We start from the raw sequence: 22,913 nt of genomic DNA, 5'->3' as shown, positions 1-22,913 counted from the left end.
GCTCTCTTCTGCTTCCAGGAGCCAGGCTGTCCAAGTGGCTGCTCCCATGGGGAACAGACCTCCAGTGCACCAGCTCTCTGCCCTTGTCCCCAGACATCATGTCTAAGGAGAGAAGCTAGACAGTAATGTCTCTCTCCTTGAAGGAGGCAAACCTCCCACACTTGTCTGGAGGGTAGGCTTGAACTTCCCCCACGCCTACATTCTTCTGGGATTTAGATGTCGGGTAGGCTACCCGATTCCCAGGAGACAGGAGCTGTCCCATGTCTATGTTTGCGGAGGTTTGCTCGTGCTCCCAACAAGTCCACCTCATGTAGTTTCCCACTCTGACAATAGCATCCTAGACAGAGGTCAGGACCAGGAGCTAGCCCGCAGCATGGAGTCCGTTGGAAGCTGTATCCTGGGAAGGTAAGGTTTGCAGCAGCAGCACACTGGCTTTACCAGGCCCGCCCCTCCTGGGCTCCCCCTGCACAAGAGTGCATGTGCACACACTCATGCTGATCTACCACAGTCCTCTGAAAGGACCTAGCAGTAGCAAAGGGCATCTCGTCAACCCACCACAGTCCTTGATGCACACTCCCCCTTTTAGTTTCTCAGTGAATACATGAGGAGGGACAAGGTAGGGTAAAGTGGGAAGGTAGACCAGATGATCCAGGCCAAGCGTTCAGTTTCCATATGGAGTCAGGACATAGATTTCCCTAGGTCCTGAGGACTAAGTTAGCCATGACTAGGGCTGTCCACCAAAGGTCTTGCAGAGCAGTGCATTGCTTGCAGTGGAGAGAGAAGATGTTGCTCTCAGGCTGACTGACAAAGGACTTACATGTCTGTTTGCTAGCACCTGTAATCTCAGCACTTGAGAGCTGAGACTGGGAGAGAATCAAAGTTAAGGGCTAGCCTGGGGTATGTTCTCGCCAGCCTGGGCTACACTGTAAAAACCTGGTCATGCACACCCCCTGCCCCCCCACACACGCGCACACACACACACACACACACACATACATACACACACACACACACACACACACACACACACACACACACACACACACACACCAAGACAAAGAAGGAAAGGAGAACACAGAAACATCATGTGCTGACTGAAGAGTAGATGAGACCAGGAATGGGGCGTGGGGGGGCGGGGCTTCTGCAGCAGGAGTAGAATGTTTCTGAAGTGATGGCAGGAAGAAGAGGTGATAGCATATACTCTGGATAGGACGCACCGGACTGAACCCAGGAAGAGTTGCTGACTTGTCAGAGTCCAGTCACAAGCTGGGCCTGACTGGTGGAAGGCCTCACTGGCTCTGGTCTAGACCCTTGCTCATCTCCCATAGGAGAAGAACAAGGAACAAGACTTGGATGCATTTGCAGGAGCTGCTGGGGCCAGGGGAGGAGGCAAGAAAGGGATAACAAGGGGCACCCACAGCCTTTCACTGTTCAAAGAGGGAAGGGCTAGAGCCCTTGCTTCAGCTGTGCAGTTCGCCCTCTTGGGTTTTCTTGAGGTCCCCTGGCTGGCTACTCTTGCTGGGATGTCTGATTGAGGTACAGAGGGGCCCTTCTGCCTCTAGCTGGGGTTTTCCTTGACCTTTCCAATGAAACCTAGTATGGCAGTGGCCTTTAATTCCAGGACTCAGGGCAGGGGGTGGGGGGCAGAGGCAGGCAAGTCTCCACAAAGAACCCTGTCTTGAAAAACCGAAAAGAAAAGGAAGATGGGAGGGAGAGAGGAAGAAAGGGAGGATGGAAGGAACACAGAGGGCAGGATAATGCTGAGTTTGAGGACAATTAAATGTCTAAAGTCAGTAGATGAAGACTGGGGACATTGTATTTATTTATAAAATATATACAGTTTGCATGTGTGCATGATCACACACACATAGAGACACACGAATAAAATAAGTAAATGTAATAAAACAATAGAACACACATGAGTGAAAGAAACCAAGCCAACCAACACTGGTCTTTTCTTGACTTTCCCATTCTGTCCACACAGCAGATGCCATACCTGTAATGGCGGGTGTCCCGGATGGGTCGGTCTGGGCTCAGTTTGTCACTCTCCAGTTGGTTGAAGGCATGTTGTCTGTATGGGTCCTCTCCAGGCTTCAGCTGCTTGGCTGACAGGTATGCCTTCTCATCAAAGCCTTTTGACGGTGTTCCTGTCACCTGAGACAAAGGTCAGCATCAGAGAGGGCCCAGGCAGGAGGGTTCCATGGGAGCAGGGATCCATGGGAGGAGATGGGGAAAGATACAGTGAGTACGAGCTAGGAGTGTGTCAGCTGGGTCCTCTCAGCTGTACCTCCCCTTGACAGAACAAGTGCATTATAAATCTGGATACAAACTAGCCATTATTTTGGGGTTGGGTGTGTACTTGCTATTGTGTATAGGCATGGATACAGAGTACTTGAGTCTGAGGGCAGAAGTCAACATTGGGTTGTTTTGTTTGTATGTTTTTTGAGATGATGGATCTGAAGCTCACTGATTCGGCTATGCTGGTTGGTCAATGAGCTTCAGCCTGTCTCTACATCCCCTGTGCTGGGGTTGCAGGCATGAACCACGAGACCCAGCTTTTTAGTAGTTTTGGTTTGGTTGGTTGGCTGGCTGGTTGGTTTTTGTTCTTTTAAACACAGGTTCTGGGGATCTGATCTAAGGTCCTCCAATTTTGTGTGGCAGGTGTGGTTTTGGCTAAACTATTTCTCTAGCACCCAAACCAGCCATAATTCTAAAGCCAAGGCTCTCTGCTTGGCGCAGAGAAGGTATTTCCCAGAGAAAATCAGTTGCCTGGGATAAGGTACCTTAAGGAGACTAGAAACTAGAGAAGGTATTCTGGTAGCTGGAGAGTTGACTAGGACTACACTTGAGCCTGGCTCTGGGTTAGGCACATGCAGGCTGCCTGTGGGTTAGAGCCAGAGCTTGGATAAGCTGCTGCAGAGAGTTTCCATTGAGGAGAAGCGAGCCATCATGGGCTAATGCACTACACCCTCAGGACCAAATGTATTACTACAGTGTTAGAGCTTCTCTGGGACTTCTGCTTACTGCTTCAGTGACCCCGTGTCTGATACAGGGCCCACTGGTGCTAAGTGCTGGAGAGAGACGGATAATTAATGGGCCAGGCTCACACTCCTTAGCCACGGCCAACGCTCTGCAACCAGAGTCCCTAGAGAGATACAGGGGAAGACACATCAGAGATGAATGGATGGATACACATACCCTGACGTCTCGTTATTTGAACCCAACTGTGGGCCAGATGTTTCCAGGGGGCAATGACAAACTATCAGCTGTGACCGCATCCCGACTCTAACTCTTCTGCCCAATCAGCAGCCCTGGGCTGATGGAGGGAACAGAAAAGAGGACAAGAACTGTCCACCCAGAGAGCCAAAGAATGAGGTTTCTGTCACAAGCTTCATCCTAAGAGGATGGTCCCAGCATGGCAGTGGGCCCTGTAGACACGAGGGTTTTTCTGTGGAGTGACACTGGCATGTTTCATCAACAGAGCTTGACCTAACCTCCCTTGGAGGAATGCTAAAAGATCTAGAAGCTCCTAGCTCCTGACCGCTGCCTCACTACCACCTTCTCCAGTGGCCCCTTGACCTGGGGGCCTGCTGGGAGCCCAGGGGGTCTGAGGACAGATTCAGAGAGGGAAATCTTGTTTCTCTCAGGAGATGTGTGCTTGTCCCAAGCCAGATTCAGCTGCTGAGGGTGTATACTCAGAGGTGACAGAGCAGCAGCCACGATGCTCTAATATTCTGAGAGCGCTGTGCCAGGAAATGAACAGAAGTGTCATTGGCCCCCTGTGGGCTCAAAATCCATTCCAGCCAAGAGAGGAGTGCGAGAGGAGGGGAAAAGGGGTGATCCAGCCTGAGCCCCAAGTTGCTCTGGGAGTGAAGATGGAAAGGCAGTGGGTTGTGCCCTTCGACCCTAAGATGATGACGACGAGCTAATGCCGGTCCCTCCCTTCCCCCAGCTCTGCATCAGGGAAATGGAAAGAAGCAGCTAGCTCATGGCTGAGGAGCTAAAATTAAAGAAAAACCACAGAGGGAAGAGGTTTTCAAACTCCCATGGGGTGTGTATCACCTCATTATCCTGAAAGTTGACTGGGGGAAACAACCACGCTTGTTTAGTCAGAGCTTTTGGCCACTCTGGGCTTAGGAAACCTCTGAGGCTGACTCCACGCTCATCCTCTGCTTATTCAACACTGACTGAGAACTATACACCTACCCCTGACCCTTCCTAAGGGTGTGAGGCCTAAGGATCACCTGGGCCTACGTTTATGAATGTTTGAACCCACCCATCCATTCACTCACTCAGTTATTCATTTCCCCTGACCTCTAGCACCACCACGTACCTGGAAGTGGGAAGGATACCTCTGAGCTTGCTCCTTGCCTTCCCATGTCTCACCCGAAGCCTCTTTCAGGCCTCAGAGAATGTTCTGGACTCTGCCAAGCCTTCAAAACCAAGCTAAGTCTCACTGTGTTCTTGAGAAAAGTCTATAGTTCCCTTACACAACTCAGAGTCTCCGTGTGGCCTAGTCCAACTCCATTTGGGCCAGGGTCTGGAGTGAGATATTTTTCCTGAGAGACAGTTTGCAAAGAAGGAAGCCAGAGGTCTCCTCTCTCCTATCACATTGGCAGAATGTAGTCTCTGAAACATTGCTTGTCCCTGAACCAAGTAAAGGGGAGACTGAGGGAGGAAGGATGTGCCTTGTGGTAATACCATGATCCCTGTAGAGCTTCACTTCCTTTTTCCTCAGACCCCACGTAGCTGGTATCTAGCTATCACTGCAGCCTTCCACTTATGAGGTCTAGCTCCTAGTTCACCAGATCAGACCGTAACTCATTTCCTTGTGGCTCTCTAACGCCTGCTTTTGCTTTTTGCCTGTGCTTTTGAGACATCCGAGTCTTCCAATGTTCTGTGCCTCTCAAACAGCGTCTCGATATATCTCTGCTCTCTGCGTGCTCCATACACTTTGCCGTGCTCCTTGTAACGCAGACAGACACTTCCATCTACGTCTACTAAGCTACAAGTTCAGGGTCATCTCTGAACTTAGACCTCTGCCTTGGGTTTCTCAGTTGGCGGCTGTAAAGCGAACACAGCAAGTACTGTGGGGAGCTGGGAATACAGAAATAGAGAGAGTTAGGAGGAGAGCCCAGTTGGTAAAGCACTTGCTTTGCAAACACAGGACCTGAGTAAAATCCACAGCACCTATGTAAAAAGCTGAGCGTCCTTATAATCCTAGTGCTAGGGACTGAGACAGGAGGATACCTTGGACTCATTAGCTTATTTGGAGAGCTCTAAGCCAGTGAGAGACCCTGTCTGAAAAGAACTTGTTTTCTGGCGCACACACATACACACACACACACACACACACACACACACTTGCAATGCACCTTGCCCACAACTACCCAAATATACATAAATAATAATAATAATAATAATAATAATAATACTTATACTTCTTAAAAAGCTTTTGATCAGCAAGATGGCTCAGAGGGTGAAGGCACTTGTCACCAAGCCTGACAACCTGAGTTTGATCCCTGGAAACCAAGTAAAGGTGGAAGGAGAGAACCAGCTCCACAGAGTTGTCCTCTAACCTCCACATGTGTGCTGTGGTATGCACACGCCCCCAGAATAGTAATTGATTTTTGAAAAAAAAAATAATAACAAAAGGAAAGAAACACACATCACGCGGCCCTAGAAGAGGTACTTAGTAGCCATCTGGTTCTTTCTTGCTCATGCCAGGCATGGCTGAGAAGGGTCGTGAAGAAGCAGCTCCTGCTCCAACACAAGGGTTCATAGCAGAGCAGCGGGTAACATGGTCACAGAGCCTCACCCTACCTCAGGCCAGCTTGGCAGTAAGCACAGATGCTACTCTCCCCTTCTCCTCCCTCCTATAGGGGAACACAGTGGCTATCCTCTCTCCCACCACCTGGCTTCTTAGACACAGCAGAGGGAAGTGGGAATGTATATTTGGTCTTTGGCTTCAGGGCCTGTGATGGTTTGTATGTGCTTGGACCAGGGAATGGCACTATTAGGAGATGTGGCCTTGGAGGAATTGTGTCACTGTGGGTGTGGGCTTAAGACCCTAACCCTAGCTGCCTGGAAGTCAGTGTTTTGCCAGCAGCCTTCAGATGAAGATGTAGAACTCTCAGCTCCTCCTTACCATGCCTGCCTGGATGCTGCCATGCTCCCATTTTGAAGATAATGGACTGACTCTCTGAACCTGTAAGCAGCCCCAACTAAATGTTGTTCTTATAAGAGTTGCGTTGGTCATGGTGTCTGTTCACAGCAGTAAAACCCTGACTAACTAAGACAGGGCCATCAGGAGCTAGCATAGGACATGGAGGTAACAGGGGACATGTAGATCCTGGGCATGGAGCAGGTGATGGTACTTGTGCTGTGTGTGGAATTCTGAGGCCAGGCTGGAGCCTATCACATGACACTGACATTTGTGTTCTTCTACTGAGGTGAGGTGCCTGTGGATGGGGAGGGACTCATGAGGCCCCACCCACAGCTAAGGAGCTATGGGTAGTTGACAGCTACTGTGGGAGCGAGGGTGTGGCCATGGGTTGCCCACGGTCCAGTGGACAGTCTCCCTACATGTGCAAATGGGCAGCACTAACTGGCTTCAATGAATTTTTTTTTTAAAGAGGTCATAAAGTTGGGGGGTGGGGTGAGAGAGCCGGGGGTAGGTAACAAAGGTGATAATGTCAAAATACATTGAATACATGTATGAAACATGTACTATACAATATTTTATCTAATATGCAATACTATTTTTGTAAGTGCTGCTCGTTGCTGGGAGGTGGTGGCACATATCTTTAATCCAGTACTCAGGAGGCACAGGGAGGTGGATCTCCCAGTTCTAGACCTGCCTGGTCTACATAGAGAGTGTTCTAGGACAGCCAAGGCTACACAGAGAAACCCTGACTTGGAAAAAGAGAAAAAGGTGCTGCTCATCTGTGAGTTCTTACATCCAGCACACAGTAGGTACTCAGCAGGTGTTCACAGAATAAGGGGATGGATGAATAGCTTACATCTGGCACACAGTAGGTGTTCACAGAATAAGGGGATGGATGAATAGCTTACATCTGGCACACAGTAGGTGTTCACTGAATAAGGGGATGGATGAATAGCTTACATCTGGCACACAGTAGGTGTTCACTGAATAAGGGGATGGATGAAGAGCTTACATCTGGCACACAGTAGGTGTTCACTGAATAAGGGGATGGATGAAGAGCTTACATCTGGCACACAGTAGGTGTTCACTGAATAAGGGGATGGATGAAGAGCTTACATCTGGCACACAGTAGGTGTTCGCTGAATAAGGGGATGGATGAAGAGCTGAAGGAGCAAATATATACCTAAATATTGTCCCCGCTCTCAAACTTAGTAGACTCTTCCCAGCCCTCATATGGCAACGTGTGACCCTCTATGACTCCAGTTCTAGCCTCCACTGGCATAGGTGCATGCCTATGTGATGCAAAGGCATACGTGCAGCCGAAACACTCTTACACATAAAACAGAAACCTTTTAAATTGGTATGACCAACCGGGGAAGACACATGTGTGACTCTTCCACACTGCAGAGCACCAGGAAGTGGGGGCCCTGTCCCTCGCTGGATTCAGCCTCTCCTGTTGCTCTGCTTCAGAGGCGAGGCTCCTCCCAGTCTGCCACCCTTGCTCCTTGGCCTCCTGCAGAACTGCCCCCTCTCCCATCCTCCCTGAGCCTCCCTCCAGTCTACATAAAACGGTGAGGCCACCCCCCCTACCTTCCTTCTCCTACCGCGCTCACTGCCTCCTGGAAATCTGTGTGTATTTTATATCTTAGTCTTCTTGGCCATTTTCTGTTCTAAGAGCACAAGTTTCATGAAAGCACGCACGGACGGCCTGTTTTGTTGACTGCTGGAACCTAAAGTCCACAGTGGTGCCCGAGTGGTACGGACGCTTTAAAAGCAATGGCTAGAGAACGAATGCGTGGGCTGGGGAAGTGGCCCAGTGGTTAGGAGCACTGGCTGCTTTTCCAGAGGGTCCCGAGTTCAATCCCCAGCTCTCACATGGCAGCTCACAACTGTAACCCCTGTTTCAGGAGCTCTAATGCCGTCTTCTGACCTCTGTCGGCACTGATCACATACGGGATGCACATACACACACCCAGGCCAAGCATCCCTCCGAATAAAACAATAAAATAATTATTAAAAAAAAAAGAGCAAATGTGTGAGAAATGATAGCAACCTCGTTTTACATCCTCTCGACCCATATCTGGACAAATACAACATCTGAAATTGCAGAGGACAAGCAGGTGACAGGAAAGCTGTGGCTGCCTGAGGGTTTTCTTGCCCATTTTCCTGTCAAGGTCTCTCACTGTCCCTGTCCCAACACCGCATGAGTGAGTACAGGACGTTGGGTCCTTATTACTTTACTCCTTAGCTACAGTAGTACATTAATTCATTCAAGAATGGTTATTTGATTCAATCTAGACCAATCAGAATCTTGAGACGTTTTTATATGATGAGTCTCCTTTTTTCCGTCCCTCCCCTTCTCTCAGGATAGTCTGAATGAGCGGTCTTGTCCTAGCAACCGAAAGTTCATAGCTATCAGCCCTTCAGTCTCCTCAATGAACAGGAAAACCATCTCTAAAAGGAAAAAAAAAAAGTAAAATCCCAAACCCAGCAAAGGAGCCCCTGCTGGCAAAGACGCAGCCAGGCAGCTGCCCATCCTGAGACAGCAGGCTGGTCCCTGGTATCTGGGCCAGAGGCTGCCATCCAGGGCTAGGCTGGCCATTCCCAACATTCCCTAGCAGGCAGGGCAGTGTGCAGCCTTCAAGATGGAGCTTCCAGGTGGACCACACCAGAAGCCCTTTTGTGTTGCCATGGTGAGGAATGGAGGCCGAGGCCTGCTGAGTGATGGGCTGCTGAGTTTCTCGTTACCTTCCAGCCCCTGGCCGAGGGCTCTTGGCTGAAGTGTAAGCAACCACCCTTTTCTTCAGTATTTGTCCTTTTATGGAATGCCAAACCCGGCACTCTCTTGCTCAGCAAGGTCAGCCGCACAGAACTGCTGGAGCTGGAATAGAAGCTGGGCGGAGGGGTGAGAGGAGCCCCTCATCTTGGGAGCTTCACCTCCATCGTCACTTTGATTAAACTTTGAGACTTGCTTGACTTGCTTCAGCCTTTTCCCATCGAGATTTGCCTATTGCTTCCTGCTGCTAAAATTAGGAAGCAAACAGCAAAGGGGAGGTTTAAAATAAGAAGGAAATTTTTCCATGTCAGTTTCTAGGAGAACAGCTCAGCCCCATCCCCTAAGCCTGGTAAACTTTCCCTTCAAACCTCCACAGACCTCCCCCTTCTTAAATGTAAACAACTCCAAGGCTGTGGCCCTGTTTTATGGATGGCTCCTGAGTTTTTTGGTTTTTATTTTTTTTCCCCCCTCCTGAGTCTGCTAGAAACCAGAAACACCTGGTGAACAGAATGTGATTCTCTCCATGAAGCCGAGAAGAAATTCCCATTCAATCTCAGAACTGGTCAGCACATCATTCAACATCTCTTCTCCAAGTCTGGGATGGGGGTCCCCCAGGGTTTCCCTGACCTCTGTGACTACTCTCATCCAATCAGATCAAATGCCTCTGTGGTGTGGGACCAGGAGCCTCCGGCTGGATACAGGATGCCTGGCCCAGATGTGAGCCCATCTTCCGAGCTGCCTCAGAAGCTATAATTACAGTGGCAGTCAACCTGGCCTCTGGAGTCTGATGATCTTGGCCTGGCCTGCCAGATCCTGCTGCTCTCTGACCTTGGTGATAACTTACCTCACCCTAGAGTGCTTCTTCATCTGGAAAATGGGAATTCCGGGGATTAAAGGAAATGAACGTGTAACGCGTCTAGCCCAGGGCCTGGCGTGTACATTGTAATAATAATTATGGCTGTTACTAATTACCTCACCTGCCATTTCTACCAGTGGTTCTGAACCTCAGCTTCACCACAGAAGCCCCCGGGAGATTTTAAGAGCCAGATGCTCAGGCTGCCCTGGAGACCACTTTAGCCAGTCCTTGGGGCTGGGACAGAAACATCAGGACTCTGAAGCCATCCACATTGTTCTAGTGTTCTCCACGACCCCAGAGCTGTGGCTCTCCATGGGTAGCTAATGATAAAGGACTGTCATAAACTAGTGGAATCCCAGGATCTTAACCCTGTGAAGGACTTCGGGGTAATGGCTACCCTCACCCACTTCTCAGCAAAGCCTCCCTTTGAGTTTCTACTGCCTTTCTCTGCATTGACCTAGGACTTCCCCACCTGCACAGCCAACAGAACTAAGCTTGAGCCTAGTTACCATGGAGACCTACCTCCCATGTTACAACACTTCCACCTCCCTTGCCAGTAGATCCAAGATCACTTACCTATCAAGGCTCACTGGTAGGGACACCTACCTAGGGCCCCTGTCACTCCTGTCACTGTCTCAGGGTGCTGCTGACCACAGAGCTTTATGGGACTAAGGCTTTCACTTAAGAATTCTAGTGCATTCCAATGCTCAAGCGATTTCACTAAGAAAACCAAGGGAGGCCCACTGTACATTCACTGTACAGGCACCAAATGGGTCCCAGAAAGGCTGGAACATGGAGTCAGGCCATGATTAGACAGTTCCTGATTAGATCCGAGAGGCTCCACAGGTCGCCATGTTCTACGCTGTGGCAAGTCCCGAGACCGCCTGGGAACGGAGAGTCTAAGGGTAGTAGTCTCCGCAGAGATCCGTGGTATGACCTGCTGGTTGACTAAAGCATTCCTGCACCTGCAAAGGGCATCAAAACCCTGCTCTGTCCTCCCAGCCACAGCTTCTGTAACCCAGGAGAGTAGGACTTCAGGATCTCTGCTACAGTACGGAACACACGCCGCGGACCTACTGTGTACCTAAAGCTCTGGTAGGTGCCTGCAAAAGACATTCTTCTCACATCCATGCTTTACACAGGGAGAAAAGAAGTCCAGGCGGCAGCACGGCCGATTGGTCACATACCAACTCCCAGACAGGAATGGGACGGGAGTGATGGCCATCTGTCCACAGAGCCGAGCATAACGCTTCTTTGTGCCCTTGGGCCATTCCTGGACTTAGAGGAGCCTGGGAACCTCCTTCCAAGGTTGAAGCTCATGGCTCCAGGGCAGGCCCTGGGCTGCCTTCTTCCTTGGCTTACGGCCAGGGAATCAGGCTACAACTCGCACAGGGACGTGCCCAGTGCTGTCATTCTTGGCCTGCACATGAGCTTGGAAGCATTTCTTATGGTTCAAAAGAACATGGGAAAGGGAAGAAAGAAAGAAAGAAAGAAAGAAAGAAAGAAAGAAAGAAAGAAAGAAAGAAAGAAAGAAAAAGAAAGAAAGAAAGAAAGGAAGAGAGGAAGGAAGGAAGAGGGAAAACGCAAGAGTTTTTGTGACTTAAACCAAAATAGCACATAACCAGACTTTTTTGGACCATTCTGGGCCCCTCAAGACACTTTCCAGCCAGGGACACCCTCAGGGTCCTGATAGCCCTCAGCTGCAGACTGATTGAAGAAGGGACAAAGCTGATTTCTACCTGGGGTCTTACCTGTCCTACCGTGTCACCCCCTCATCCCAAACAAGTTGTCAGTGCTCTACTGCTAAGCAGAGAGAAATGACAGGAAGAGCTGCTGAGAAACAAAAACAAACAACAACAAACCAACCTCAAGGTGCTCCACTCTCCAAATAACCTCTTCTGGAGCAGACGGTGCGGACCCAGCTTCTCTTCAGTTTTAGTCACAAAAGCAAAGTGCCAAGGTCCACATAGTGTCCTTGCCCTCCAAGTGCTTCATAGTCTGAAGCCATTAGACTTGGACCTGCCAGATAGCAACTAAGGAAAAAAATAGCAGCAACAGGCCACAGAGCGAATAGAGTGCGAGCTTTGCAACGGTGATGGCGATCTCCTGATTAAGCCCAGTGCAGCAGAGGCAGGTTCCCAGCTCCTACGGTTCTTACAGTCCACTGTTTGGAGACAGAATCTTGCTTCCTTTTTATAGGCAGCTGACCTTGAACTTGAGACTAGCCTTCACCCCTTGAGTGCTGGGGTTACAGACATAATAAGTGGCCATGCCTGGCTCAAGGTTCATTTTTTTTTTTTAGCACAATTCAAAATACACAATACAAAAGTCTCATTTATAGAAATGAGAAGTAGAAAACAATCTGAACAACTGCAGGAGGAAGTAAGTTGTGTTCTGCCAATGAAGCCGGTTGAGACAGGATCAAACATAACCAAGTAGAACAGCGATAGTTCAGACCAGCCGCTGATCGTCTCAGCTTTTAACCCTTCTCACAGCAAAGTCAACTCAGGGCTGGGAGATGGCTCAGTGGACAGAGCACTTGCCGTGTTAGCTCAAGGACCAGAGTTCGGATCCCCAGAATCAGCAACACCTATAATCCAAGCACTGGAGGGATAGGGGTGGAGTGGGGGGCAATCAGAGACAGGGGACCCCAGGGCAGATTGATTAGTTAGACTAGCCAGAGTCCTAAGCTCAGCAAGAGATATCAACTTCAGGTTTCTACATGCACACACACAGGAGAACACACTTACACACATGAAAGCACAACACATGTGCATACACATGCAAAGAGAAAGAAAGGAGAGAAGATAAGACAAAGAGAGCCACATCAGACTGATAGGTATATGTGGGTCAAGCAAGAAGCAAACTTGTGTGGTCCATGACTAACAGTTGAGCTATTAAGACGTGGTGTGTGTGTGTGTGTGTGTGTGTGTGTGTGTGTGTGTGTGTTTGAATATAATGAATATGAATGAATATATACATATACATATATATATGGCTATATGTATATGTATATATTAATTCCATTCCTGGCAAATCTCCGTGACATAAGACAGACTGTTTACATCAGATGTAGCATTAAGAAGAAGAGAACTTGGGTCACTTGGGTCTGCCATGATTTGAATGTTAAACCTGCATCCCCACTGTGCTGGTATCAAAAGATTGAGCCCTCACGAGTGTACTAAAGCCCTAGTGACAGAGACTCCAGAGACTCCAGAGAGAACCCACCCCTCCCCTTCAGGTCCTTCCACCTCCAGGCTTCACTCACAATGGCAAACAATGCGCTGTCTTGAGAGCAAGAGAGGGCAGCCCAATGAGACGCCAAACCTTGTCTTTACCAGAAGTGAATTTCCGCTGTTTCCACGCCACCTGCGATGCTCTTCTGCAGTGGTGCAGGAGGACTTAAGCCAGGGTTGCTGCTAGACTTGTCTCTCCCAAGAGGACCATCGACTGGCACATCACAACCCCCCTGCCTGGCCTGCAGCCCAGCATTTTATCTAAGAACAAATGGGAAAGTGAACTCAGGAAACAGGAGTGACAGGATATTTGTTCTTTACAGACAGAAGAACCTTTTTATTTCTTTTGGGACACACCACAGTGTGGCTTTATTCAAAAAGAAAATTAAAAAAAAAATCTCAAATGTTGTGATCACAGTATGTCACAGGTGCACACCGGATGGGTACGGATGGGTGCAGCGTTCACTGCAGCGATGTGCATGGACCTGTATTTACACAGACCCATAGGGGCAGATACAGTTTCTTCTTGAAAGACTTGGGCATGCAAAGATATAAATCCCTATACAAATCCAGTGCGATCCTGAGCAAGCGGCAGCTGTACTGAGAGAGGGGCCCTTCAGCCGGAAGAGTTAGACATGGAAAAGAATTTCGACTTTCCTGAAATTTGACAAAAGAATTAAGGTGGGCAAATACCTGTCAGATAGTTAAAAACTTCATGAGACTACAGGCTTTACACAGGGGGGTTTCCTCGAATGAATCAAGCGGACCTGCCAAACATAGGCAAGAGGCCCTAAAACTGTGCTGGGAGGGGTCTAGCAAAAGCTAGAGGAGAGAGCTGGAGGTGGACTTGCTCAAGATACATTGTATCATTGAAAATTTTCAAAGAATACACAAAAAATATTTAAAATTAAGACGAAAGTTTTTCCTTCACTTATCCCCCATCTCCCCCCACCCCCACCCCAAAGGAAGAAGGAAGGAAAAGAGGGAAGGAGGGAGGGAGGGAGGGAGGAAGGAAGGGCAGACGGACATGGAGAGTTGACAGGAGCTGAGCCATGGCTAATCAGTTGTTAGTGTTGGAAAACTGACTAGACAATGCAGAAATCCATAAAGCTGACCTCACTTCTTAAAAGACTGCCAGGAGGCTCATAAGTTTATATTTGAAAAAGAAATACAAAATATAAAGAAAAAAACCAAACTTTGAGTCTTTTCTTCCTCTCCAATCTTGGCCATAAAAACCAAGTGCTGTAAAAGATGATAGTACATAAAGGACTTAAGGCTTTAATAAAACAAAATGTCTCAAAGTCAAATACAAACCACAGTGTGAAAAAAATACCAGCCAAAGAAAAAGAACTAAGTTCCTTTTTTTAGAGATTTGTTTTTAATTGGGGGGCCGGGGCCGGGGTGGGTGGGAACAAGGCCAACTTGGAGGTGGAGTTACAGACAACAGCTGAGAGCTGCTGGGTGTGGGTGATGGAAACCCAGCTGAGGGCCCTGCAAGAGTAGTTCCTACTCTTAACCTCTGAGCCATCTCTCCAGTCCAGGACTAATTTCCTTCATATATAAAGAGTTCTTATATATCAACAAGAAAGGACCAAAAAGTCCAAAAGATGGGATATGAAAGCAGGAAGGTAAGAGTTCAAGACCATTCTCAGCTACTTAGCGAGTTTGAGGCCAGCCTGGGCTACATGAGACCTTGTCTCAAAAGCAAAACAAAAACATATAATCCAAAAGAAACAGACATGAAAGATATGAGTTAGGAAAGTGAGTTTAAATAGCAAATAATAAATGAAAAGATGTTCAAACTCATTGATTATTAAAGAAGTACAAAGTAAAATCAGATATAATTTCTTGCTAGTTCATCTGATGAAGTTCAAGGGTGATTATCCACACTCAGCATTTTGACAGCCTGGAGAAACAGGAGCGCTCCTGCGTTGCTGGATTATTAATTGGTACAACTGTGATTTAAAAGCTGTTTGGCAACCTTAGCGTTTTAAAATTTTGACTTAGCAGAAATTCCATTTTTAGGTAAAAACACACCTGCTTCCCCATGAGACAAGTCCTAGGTTCCAGCTGTGCTCTCAGAGGTGCCTCTAAATTTGCATTTGCTTTGCTTTAGGGGATCAATTATCTGATCACCTTACATCTCCAGGCATTAAGCCTGCAATTAAACTATCCAATATATGAAATGTACTAGTTCAGCAACTGCAGACTTGTTGGAAACAGAAAATGCTAAGAATGCTAAATGAGTGATGGGAAGCACGGGTAGGAGTTTGTAGCACGATTCATTTCATAGAGACAGTTCACAAGCACAAGCCTGGGTCTGACTGGAAAGCATGGGGCAAAACACTGTGTGCCCCTCCTCCTCCTCCTCCTCCTCCTCCTCCTCCTCCTCCTCCTTCTCTTCTTCTTCCTCTTCCTTCTCCTCTTCCTCTTCTTCCTCTTCCTCTTCTTCTTCTTTCTCTTCTTCCTCCTCCTCCTTCTCTTCTTCCTCTTCCTTCTCCTCCTCCTCTTCTTCCTCCTCTCCTCTTCCTCCTCCTCCTGCTCCTCCTCCTCTTCTTCTTCTCCTCTTCCTTCTCCTCCTCCTCTTCTCCCTCTTCCTCCTCCTCCTTCTCCTCCTCCTCCTCTTCTTCCTCCTCCTCTTCCTTCTCCTTTTCATCTTCTTTTTTTCTTCTGTTTTTTGAAACAGTGTTCCCTGGATAGCCCTGGCTGTTCTTGGAATTCCCCTGTAGACCAAGCTGGCCTCAAACTCAAGAGATCCGCTTGCCCCTGCTTCCCGAGGCTGGTATTAAAGGTGTGCACCACCATGTCCAGCAAACTTATTCTTTTACAAAAAATTTTAAACGACTCTTAAGCTGAGTACAGTGGATCATGCTTTAATCCTACTACTTAAAGAGGGAGGCAAGAAGATAGAGAATTTAAACCCAGGCTTGGCTACACAACACATCTCTAAACAAAACCCTTAGCTCCCCCTGTCTTTTGTTTGTTTGCTTATGTGTGAGCTCAAGAACGACATGTGCAGGGCTGGAGGTAAGAGGCGGCTTCTCAGCAGTCTGGTCTCCTCATTCACCACAGTGGTCCTGGAGATCCAACTCAGGCCAGGCAGCGGGTCCCCTCACCCACTGATTCCACCTCACTTCGCTCTTCTCTGCCTAAGATAAAACCAGAGCTAATCATCATATCATCAGCATCTCTATTCTGGGAGTGAGTCTTGGGGATGAATAAACTGATAAGGTGTGGGCTACGCCCACCTCAGCTGCCACACTGTGTATGGACAAGGGTGCTTGTCAGAGTGGCTGCTCCAGATGTCCTGAGAGGAGGGAGGGGGGGAGGAGAAGCAGTGGTGACTGGACCTCGGGGTGTGTGTATGGACCTGCAGTCCCTGGCCAGTGACTTGTAACTGAAGATAGGATGGAGGTCTGTCCCAAGTCTGCTGGGCTCACTGAGGCCCCGACTATCCACACTAACAAAGTTGCCCACCCATGGATGGGTGGATAGATAAAAAGTGGCACACGGACACTATGAGATGCCATTTGGTCTTCGTGAAGAAGGAAATTCTGTCACTTGCAACCTCCTGGATAGAAGTGGGGAACAGTCTACTGGGAATGGAGTACCGAGGAGATGATACTCGAAGGGTACAAAGCCTCAAGGGAAAGAAAGAAATCTGAAATCTGACCAGCATTTTTTAAAAAGAGCTGTTCTACATCGAGGTAGATGAAGCTAAGAGCTAAGTACTGTGAGTCTCAGCATCAGTGGGAAGGTGAATCTCCAGCATTCTCATCATGTCCAATGTTGGGGGTGAAGGTGGGTTAATAGTTTGATTTGGTCATTGTATTAAAAAATCAATAGTGAGACAGGTACGTGTGGGGAATAGTTAACCCACCTGGGACTCCGCTTGGCTTGGACTATGCACATATCCCTCTCCAAACAACAAAGCTAGCAACATGTTGGTAACCTAGCCCCTCCCCACCCCCGCACCACTATATGCTTTTCATATACTTACTTAATTTAAATAATAAAAGTAAGTTACTCCCTTTGATAATGCCCTGTTCCTATTTAAAGGGCATCAGGGAACTATGGGTAATGGACCCGTCTGGCCTAGGCTGGTTTTGGGTTCTTGTGCAATAAGGTAAACTGTTTTCTAAATGAGTCCCTTATTTGCCATCTCATGCCTATGAATAGTTGGGTGCATATGTGATTAAAATAGAATGCACCGAGGAAGGGAAATGCAGTGAGCAAAGGCTATCTATAATCCACTCTGCAATCACAACAGAGATGCCCAGGCTAACCTGCTTGCCAGCCAAACTCCTCCTCCTCTCAGATCTCATAAAAGGAAGCCTCAAACAGTAACCAAGGTCTTAAATATCGTCTCCCATGTGGTCCACTGACGCTCCTAATGGCGTGTTTTCTGACCTTTATACTATCATTTAACTGAATAAAGTTCCCCGGCTACTTGGGCAGTCTGTGTGAGCCATTATTTCAATTCCTTGTATAAAAGGCCAAGGAACACCCAGCCCAGACTCCTACCACTGGTAACAATAACATCACTTTGTGACCTCTCTAAATATGTTCAGCTGAAATTTGTTAATTTGTTGGTAAATAGTAACAATGTCATCATCAGAGTGAGGGGACTCAGGAAGGAATCCCAGTCATGTCATGAGGCTGGCCTGTACCAAATGAAGACCCTGGTCATCTGGCCTGATGAAGTTGGTACTTAGGCAAATAGGTGGTTGGTGCCACATTCTGTCCATATTAAACGCTTTAAAAAGAAATAAATCACCTTTTCTAATCCCTCTGCTATCGAATGCTTAACTGAGTAACCTAGCCAAAGGTTGTGTACAAGCCAAGGAGAGCTGGGAAGGTTTGTCAGTCAAGGTCCCTCGGGCTGGCCCACAAGCCATTCAACAGGGTTCTGAGCAGTTTCCACAGCTGCAGAAGTTGGTGATGACCGGGGTTTGGGGGGTGCTGCCCTTAAATGAAGTCAAGGCGGGGTCTTCCACAGGGCCAGGTGTCCACAGGAAGGCGTTGAGCAAAGGGATTAGGAAGGCTCGGCCCCCTAGATCATTGAGTGACCAGTGACAGCTGTCACTGTCATCTCGTCAGCATTTCAAGCATGTTTATTGCAGAGCAGAGGCCAACACAGGCCAGGTCTATGGGGAAGGCCACTGAAGAGCCCAGAGTTTCTCTGCATGTGACCTACTATTTTTGTCCTGGACACTGCACAGGCCCTCAGGCATGTTAGACTTGGAATGAGTACACTGTGTCCCATTGACCTGGGAGGAGTCTCTTGCAGCTCTGATGAAGCGTCACCAAGATGGTCTCTCAAGGGGTCTTGAGCTTTGGACAAGAAGAAAACAAATGACCGATGGGTGGAGCCCCACTCTGGGTGCACGAGCTAGGCAGACGGGATTGCAGGTATAAGCTCCAGGAGGGACAGACACGCATCTTACCGTGGTTGAAAGTTCCCCAGTGGGGAACACTGTGGGTTAATGGCGGGGGGGGGGGGGGGGCCTTTTCTCCTTCATTTTGTCCTCGGTTGTTAAGTTAAACTGCCTTAAAAGCCACTTAAAACAGATGCTAAATTGACGCCCCTTGGAAATGTCTGGCAATGAATTTCTAGTGCTAAGGCCTCTGGCACGTGCCTTTTCCCTATTATCCTGTCACTACCTTCTCTTGTCATAGCAGAATGTCCCAGACCATACCCCAGACACCCGGAAGGTAACTCAAACCTTGGAAAGAGGGACCAATATGCACAAATATGTCCTTCTAGTTGAATAAGGACACGTTGGTCCTTATTCTTGGTTGGTTCTGGTTTTGGTGCCTAGGATTAAGCAGAGGGAGGCTCCCAGCTCCTAGGTTCTTAGAGTCCATTGTTTGGAGACGGAATCTTGCTTCCAGTTATAGGCAGCTGACCTTGAACTTGAGACTAGCTTTCACCCCTTGAGTGTTGGGATTACAGACGTAATAAGTGGCCATGCCTGGCTCAAGGTTTGTATTTTTTAAGCACAATTCAAAATACCATACCTAAGTCTTATTTATAGAAATGAGAAGTAGACAACAATCTTTGAACAACAACAGCAGGAGGAAGTCAGTAGTGTTCTGCCAAGGAGCCAGATACCTGGCAACCATTCGCCATCTGTTGTGGAGAAGGGTACTTAGCAAAAAAAAGAAGAAGAAAAGACATCTAAATCAGGATCTTAAGCGAGAGCAGCATGGCGCCCAGCAGCCAGGAGGTGGGAATGGACCCACAGAGGGTCGGTGAGAGCAGGAACCACACACTCACAACCCAGCATCTTCCGGGATGGATCCTGAAGACATCGGCTCAGGGAAAGAGGCCAATCAGATGCGCCACACAAAGTACTACGTGGTTCCACTTACAGGAGACATCTCAGGGAGTCCCAGACAGCACTGGAATCTCAAAGGCATAGTTCTGGGACCATGAGTAGGGAGAAGTGGGGAATAACACATGGGTTCAAAGCTTCAGGGAAGGGAGAAGAGCAAGCTCTAGAGAGCGGCTTCCTGACCCTGACTAAAGTCAGTCATGAGGCACTGTGCTCTTCAAATTCTATTTAGAGGGTAGAGTCCACATTAACCTTTAAAAGTTATTATTATTTTTTTTTTGTTTCTTTTTTTCGGAGCTGGGGACCGAACCCAGGGCCTTGCGCTTCCTAGGCAAGCGCTCTACCACTGAGCTAAATCCCCAACCCCCTTAAAAGTTATTTTTAATTATACATATGTATTCATATATGTATGTATGTAGTATGCATGCATATATGTGTGCGTGTATGTGTGCACCCGAGTGCAGCGGACCTCCCTGGAGCTGGAGTTGCGGGCAGTCGTGAGCTGCTTGATGAGGTGCTGGGAACCTTCTCTGCAAGAACGGTGTTCACTCTTAATCCCTGAGCCATCTTTCAGGCCCTGCCCACGTGTTAACTCGTTTTACTTTTACTGCAATGAAAATTCTTTTAGGGGAGAATGCAGGATGGGGGAGATGGCTCAGAAAGTAAGGCTTGTTGCTCAAGCATGAAAACCCGAGTTCAAATTTCCAGCAACCATGTAAAAACAAACCAACAAATCAAGTGTGGCCATGCAGGAGCTGGCAACCCAAGTGCAAAAGGGAAGAGGGGGGCGGAACCTATCAGCTCCAGTCTCTAGCTTCATTAAGAGACCCTGTCTCAAAGGAATAATGTGAGAGTGACAGAGCAGGACATCTGGTGTCTTCCTTAGGCCTGGTGTGCACACTGCACGCCCCCTACACACACACACACACACACACACACACACACACACACACACACACACACACACACACACACTGTGGGCCGTAGTGTGGCTAGCAGTAAGTTGGCTCACATAATCTCAAGCATTTGGATATTTGGTCCCTTGGTGGTGGTGCGGTCTGGGGAGGCTGAGGAGGGGTGGCATGGCTGGAGGAAATCACTGCAGACGGACTCTGAGGCTTCAAAGGTTCCACGCCATCTCCACTGCGTTCTCTTTGTCCCCTGCTTGAGGTTTGAGATGTAAGCTGGGCTTTTCCTGCCTGGTGTCTGCCACCAGCTGCCACCATTCCCTGCTGTGACAGACTTATCTCTCTGCAACTGTAAGCCCAAAATAAACCCTAGGAATTCAATCAAATAAATCTAGGAACTCAACACAGGTGCTCGCTCTGCCATGGCAGCCGGGGCTTTTAACCACTGAGCCATCTCTCCAGTTTCAAAGGGTTTTTCTTCCCCAACTTATAAAAAAAAATATTCAAATAACATAAAGGGACGTTAAATCACCCATCATTTTTTCATCCTAACTCACAGATTTTATCTTTCATTAGGCTTTTCTTGTCACGGTCCATAAGTTTTTACATAACTAGAACCATAGGAGCTGAGCAGTCTGGGGCGGCTGAGGAGGGGCGGCCTTGCTGGACGGAGCTTCCTTCTCTAAGCTGCCTTTGCCACGGTGCCCTATCACAGCTCTGAAAAAGTAACGAACACACACGCTCAAATAAAAGTAATTTGAAAGAGGAAAACACAATCTCGGAAGTGAAAAGGTTTGTGTCTTCTTACTCATTGGCATGGGATATGCTGGAAGCTCCTTCAGTTTTCTGGGTCCTTGTCTCTTTGTCTGTAAAGTTCAATCAGCATAGGATCTAGGAAAAGGGGTTGGGGCGCCCTTTAAACAGAAGGCACTGCGGTTATTCCAAATAGCATGAAGGCCTGGGGAGGTGACTTGGTGACAGAGCACGTGCTTGGCATGCCCAAGGCCCCGGGTGCCATCCCTAGCACCATAAATCTCATCAATAAATAACGTAGAAATGAAAATGTTGACACGGCAGGATGTTCGCCATGCACGGTTAAGTGGGGGAGAGAAAACAAGCCACAAATTAATATGCGTGCTGTGATTCTGTTTGCTTATCTTGATGTTCTCATTTGTCCTAATGAATAATTATTACCTCTGTCAAGGAAAAACATTATAAACAATATTAACTCTGAAAGCTCTATGGCAGCACAGAAAACGGCTAACACAGTAGGGGCCAGGGCCCAGCACAGACTGCACAGCTCCTATGGCTGTAGCTACGTAAAACTTACGGACCGTGACAAGAAAAGTCTAACGAAAGATAAAATCTGTGACTGGTTAGGATGAGAAAGTTATGGGTGACTTTATGTCCTTTTATGTTCTCTGAATATCTTTTTTTTTAAGTCGGGGAAGAAAAACCCTTTGAAACTGGAGAGATGCTCAGTGGCTAAGAGCCCTGACTGCTACTGCAGAGTGCTGAGTTCCTAGTACCGACATCAGTGACTCGCAACCACGGACTGCAATTTCAGGGGTTCTGGAACTCTCTTCTAACCTTCAAGGGCACCAGGTATTATACATGGTTCGTATAAACACATGCAGGCAAGACTTCCACACACATCAAAAAAGTAAATATATTGCTTTAAAAAAAAAAGAAAACAAAACTTTAATACTTGTGCCTCTAACCTGTGGGTTGTGACCGCTTTGGGGTGTAATGATTCTTTCATGGGGATCGCACATCAGCTATCCTGCATATCACATATTTACATTACGATTCAGAACAGTAGCAAACTTACAGTTATGAAGTAGCAACAAAATAACTTTATGGTTGGGGTCACCACAGCATGAGGAACTGTATTCAAGGGTCACAGCATTAGGAGGGTTGGGAAGCACAGCTTCTGCTACTCTTGGAATGGCTGAAATCAAGGCTGCTTACTACAAAGAAGGCTTCCATGCCTCACAGCTCCCTGCTGTGTGACACCTAGGGGACAGCTTCTCCAGCCCACAGTACTCTCTCCTCTCCATTTCTTATCTCTCTGGCCTCTGACCCCTGACCCCAGGCATCCAGATGCTGTGCCCAGGCCCCCACTCTTTTGTCTCTCTTCAATCATGTAGATCGAACTTCTCAGCATTTTAGTGTCATGTCTGGAGGCCTTGCTGGAACGGAATGACAAGTTAGTGCCATCTACCAGTAATGCATCCTTGTGCATTTATCCCCCTCCAAGAACTGCGCTCTCAGAAACAGCTTCAAGAGCACACTATTTGATGGAAACCAGCTTTGAGAGGCATCCAAAGGCTTTTAGGTGTTCAGGACCTCTGATCCAGCAACTCTGATTCTAGGGTGTTATGAAACAATACAGCTATGATGTGGAGACGAAGAATAAGCCATCTATGTCTTAAAATTGTATGCGTTTATTTGTTTACTGTGTATGGGGCTTTGTCTGCAGGTATATCTGTGCAGCGTGTGAAAGTCTGGTGCCCTTGGAGGCCAGAAGAGGGTGTCTGGTTCCCTGGGACTGAAACGACATCCAGTTGTAAGGAGCCGTGTGGGTGCTGGGACTTGAATGTGGGTTTCAGGAAGAACAGCGAGGGTTCTTA

General features: G+C 47.9%; 1 protein-coding gene across 2 annotated transcripts in view; it reads right to left on the bottom strand.

Annotated features, from left to right (window-relative positions):
- Galnt16 (polypeptide N-acetylgalactosaminyltransferase 16) overlaps positions 1-22,913 on the bottom strand; it is a 92,095-nt gene that overhangs the window by 39,252 nt on the left and 29,930 nt on the right. For both annotated transcript variants that reach the window (XM_032908035.1, XM_032908036.1), the window contains exon 2: positions 1,997-2,154. In XM_032908035.1, coding sequence (XP_032763926.1) covers positions 1,997-2,154 — 158 coding nt within the window. The remainder of the gene's footprint in view (positions 1-1,996; positions 2,155-22,913) is intronic.

Source organism: Rattus rattus, chromosome 7 (genome assembly GCF_011064425.1).
Source record: "Rattus rattus isolate New Zealand chromosome 7, Rrattus_CSIRO_v1, whole genome shotgun sequence".
Taxonomy (NCBI): Eukaryota; Metazoa; Chordata; class Mammalia; order Rodentia; family Muridae; genus Rattus; species Rattus rattus.
Note: the sequence above shows the minus strand (reverse complement) of the source record. Positions and strands in the feature narration are given on the sequence as shown.